The 2317-nt window shown below is 48.6% G+C and overlaps 1 protein-coding gene across 1 annotated transcript in view; it reads right to left on the reverse strand.

The window, feature by feature from the left end:
• Positions 1-2317, reverse strand: part of KHDRBS1 (KH domain containing, RNA binding, signal transduction associated 1) — a 16321-nt gene that overhangs the window by 1812 nt on the left and 12192 nt on the right. Inside the window, exon 8 of the mRNA XM_009884536.1 lies at positions 2076-2134. Coding sequence (XP_009882838.1) covers positions 2076-2134 — 59 coding nt within the window. The remainder of the gene's footprint in view (positions 1-2075; positions 2135-2317) is intronic.

The raw sequence follows: 2317 nt of genomic DNA on the forward strand, positions 1-2317 counted from the left end.
AATTCCCGGGGCAGCTGTGGCAGCCAGCAGTGGCCAAGGCGGCAGCAGTCACGGCCCCTCGGGCTGGTGGCCAGCAGCATCTCTAACCCCAGGGCCTGGCGGGGGGCACGGCTACAGGTAGCATTCCTCTCCTTCCCAGACGCCAGGCAAGGCAGCTCCTGGATAACTATGCCAAATTAATTAAGTTCCTACGCTGCTCTAGGACGGCAGCGCATCCCACTGAACTTCCAGACACCAGCCTGACTGTGACTCGCCGTTCCTTCCCCTCTGCGACTACCGGAAAAATGTACATCCATCGCTCGCGCAGCATCTGCTCACCTCTTCAGAGCAGACATCGCTTCCTCGTGCTGTACCAACACGAACTGCCGATGGGACAAAGCCCTCCACAGGACAGCCCAAACCCTTCTGCTATGTACAACCACCACCGAAGCAAATGCAGTTTGCATCCCCGTTGCCCCCAGGCTAGCTCAAGCCCCAGATATCCCAGCTCGGCTTTCATTATGGCTTGTGCTTGCCACCATTCATCCTTGCGTGCCTGCCATTCTCTCCAGGGTCGCCAGTCTATGAAAGCGAGAGTCCGAAGCCCGGAAGACAGCCGAGCCTGTTCCTACCACCACGAAGCACATTCCCATTTTCTCAAAACCATCTCCAGCCCGGCTCAACAATTTATTTCTCTAATTCTGTTTTCATGAAAGCAGAGACCAAAGGAAATTACTGTGGATAAACAGATTAGCTGTGGCAACTTCGTGCCAAGTATACAATGAGCATTTTGGCCTTCATATCCCAGACAACCCCACCGCTCTCCTACCAAGTAGGAGGCACAAAAGCCTCTTTGTGCTGCGTGACTAACACAGGCAACAAACCAAGCCAGTGAAGGCAGGAATGATAGCCAACGTTACTGACAGCAGCTCTCTATTCAAACGCATCTTAGACTGGAAAAGCATCCCTGGTCAGGCACCTGAATTTGAACTTCTCACTACGTACGCCCAGAGCAGGGAACACCCCCGAGGCCGGCAGGAGACAGACTGCATTAACAACTCTGCTTCCCTAATACCAGCATGACATGGCATAGGGGATTCCCAGTTCCTGAGGCTCCCAGAAAGTCCCTCCAGCTGGGCATTATCCTCACTACCTGCATTCATTCACGCCTTCAGGCAACTGACGCTCTGCTAAAAGGAGTTATTTTCAATACAGCGTATTTCCATGCCGTTAAGATGTCGCTGTATAGCTTTTGTAACTGTTTATAGTTCAGCTTGTTTACAGAGAGAGGAAAATGAATCTTACTCATTGCCACACGCAGATGCCATCCATAAGCTGAAAGCTGAACGAGCTTTAAAAAAAAAATATGCAGTCACCCAACCCTTTATTGCTGGCACCTCAGATATAAGGCCCATTGTTGTCAACAGTCGGTGATTTACACAGTTGTGGTTCAGTTGGTCTCCCACACCTCCCAGTCTAGGCCACGTTGATGGCCTTACGTAATTCAAATTAGCTAAACTTCATTGGCTCCTTGCAAATCACAGTGACCAAAACTGTTCCACCTAGTCAAGGGGAGGTGTTCCTATGACATTTGAATCCATTTTTCAAGCAAATGTATAGTGCAGAGTCAGTATCAGCCAGCGGGTTTTTGAGGATAAGGAAGCAGATGGAACCATGCACTCATCCAGCTCAATAAAATATAATCCGTGAAAACCAGACTGCAGCAAAAGTAGTGCTGTGGGTGGAAATTCTGAGCTCTTAAAATACTCTAATGCTACAAGGAAATTAAAAGATTTTTCCAGAGTTAAAAAATGGAATTTTAAAAGTGTCACCTTTGAGACAATCAAGCTAGGTAAGAGTCTAAAACCCACAGAATGCCCTCAGTTGTTTAGACCTGCATGATCTATAGGGTATAAATATCCTACCCTGAAAACTACTTGAGGTTCTCCCCAGTAAGTTTTTGCCCAGACCGTGGAGTGGCACTGGAAAACAGCTCGTTGACCACAAGCAATTCCCAACTATGTGCAACCGCTCCAGGCAATTCCCAACTACGTGCGACCCCTTCCCTGTCAACAGAACAGTATTCCCAGACGTACCATAAGCTTCATAGGTTTCCTGTGCCTCCCCGTGTCCATAATCATAGTATTCTGTGTCCCTGGAAGAGTAATTATGTTGGTTACATACAGTGCGGAAATCGTATTCCTAAACCGACACAACTTGCACAAACACTTGAAAAGCAAAGATGCCCAATATTGCTCATGGCTGCGGTGTGGCTTTTGCAGAATTGTCAAGGACACCGGGACACTCCCAGAAGTTCTTTCCCAGGCACTCCTGGATT

Source organism: Charadrius vociferus, unplaced genomic scaffold (assembly GCF_000708025.1).
Source record: "Charadrius vociferus isolate BGI_N301 unplaced genomic scaffold, ASM70802v2 scaffold1485, whole genome shotgun sequence".
In the NCBI taxonomy this organism is placed as follows: Eukaryota; Metazoa; Chordata; class Aves; order Charadriiformes; family Charadriidae; genus Charadrius; species Charadrius vociferus.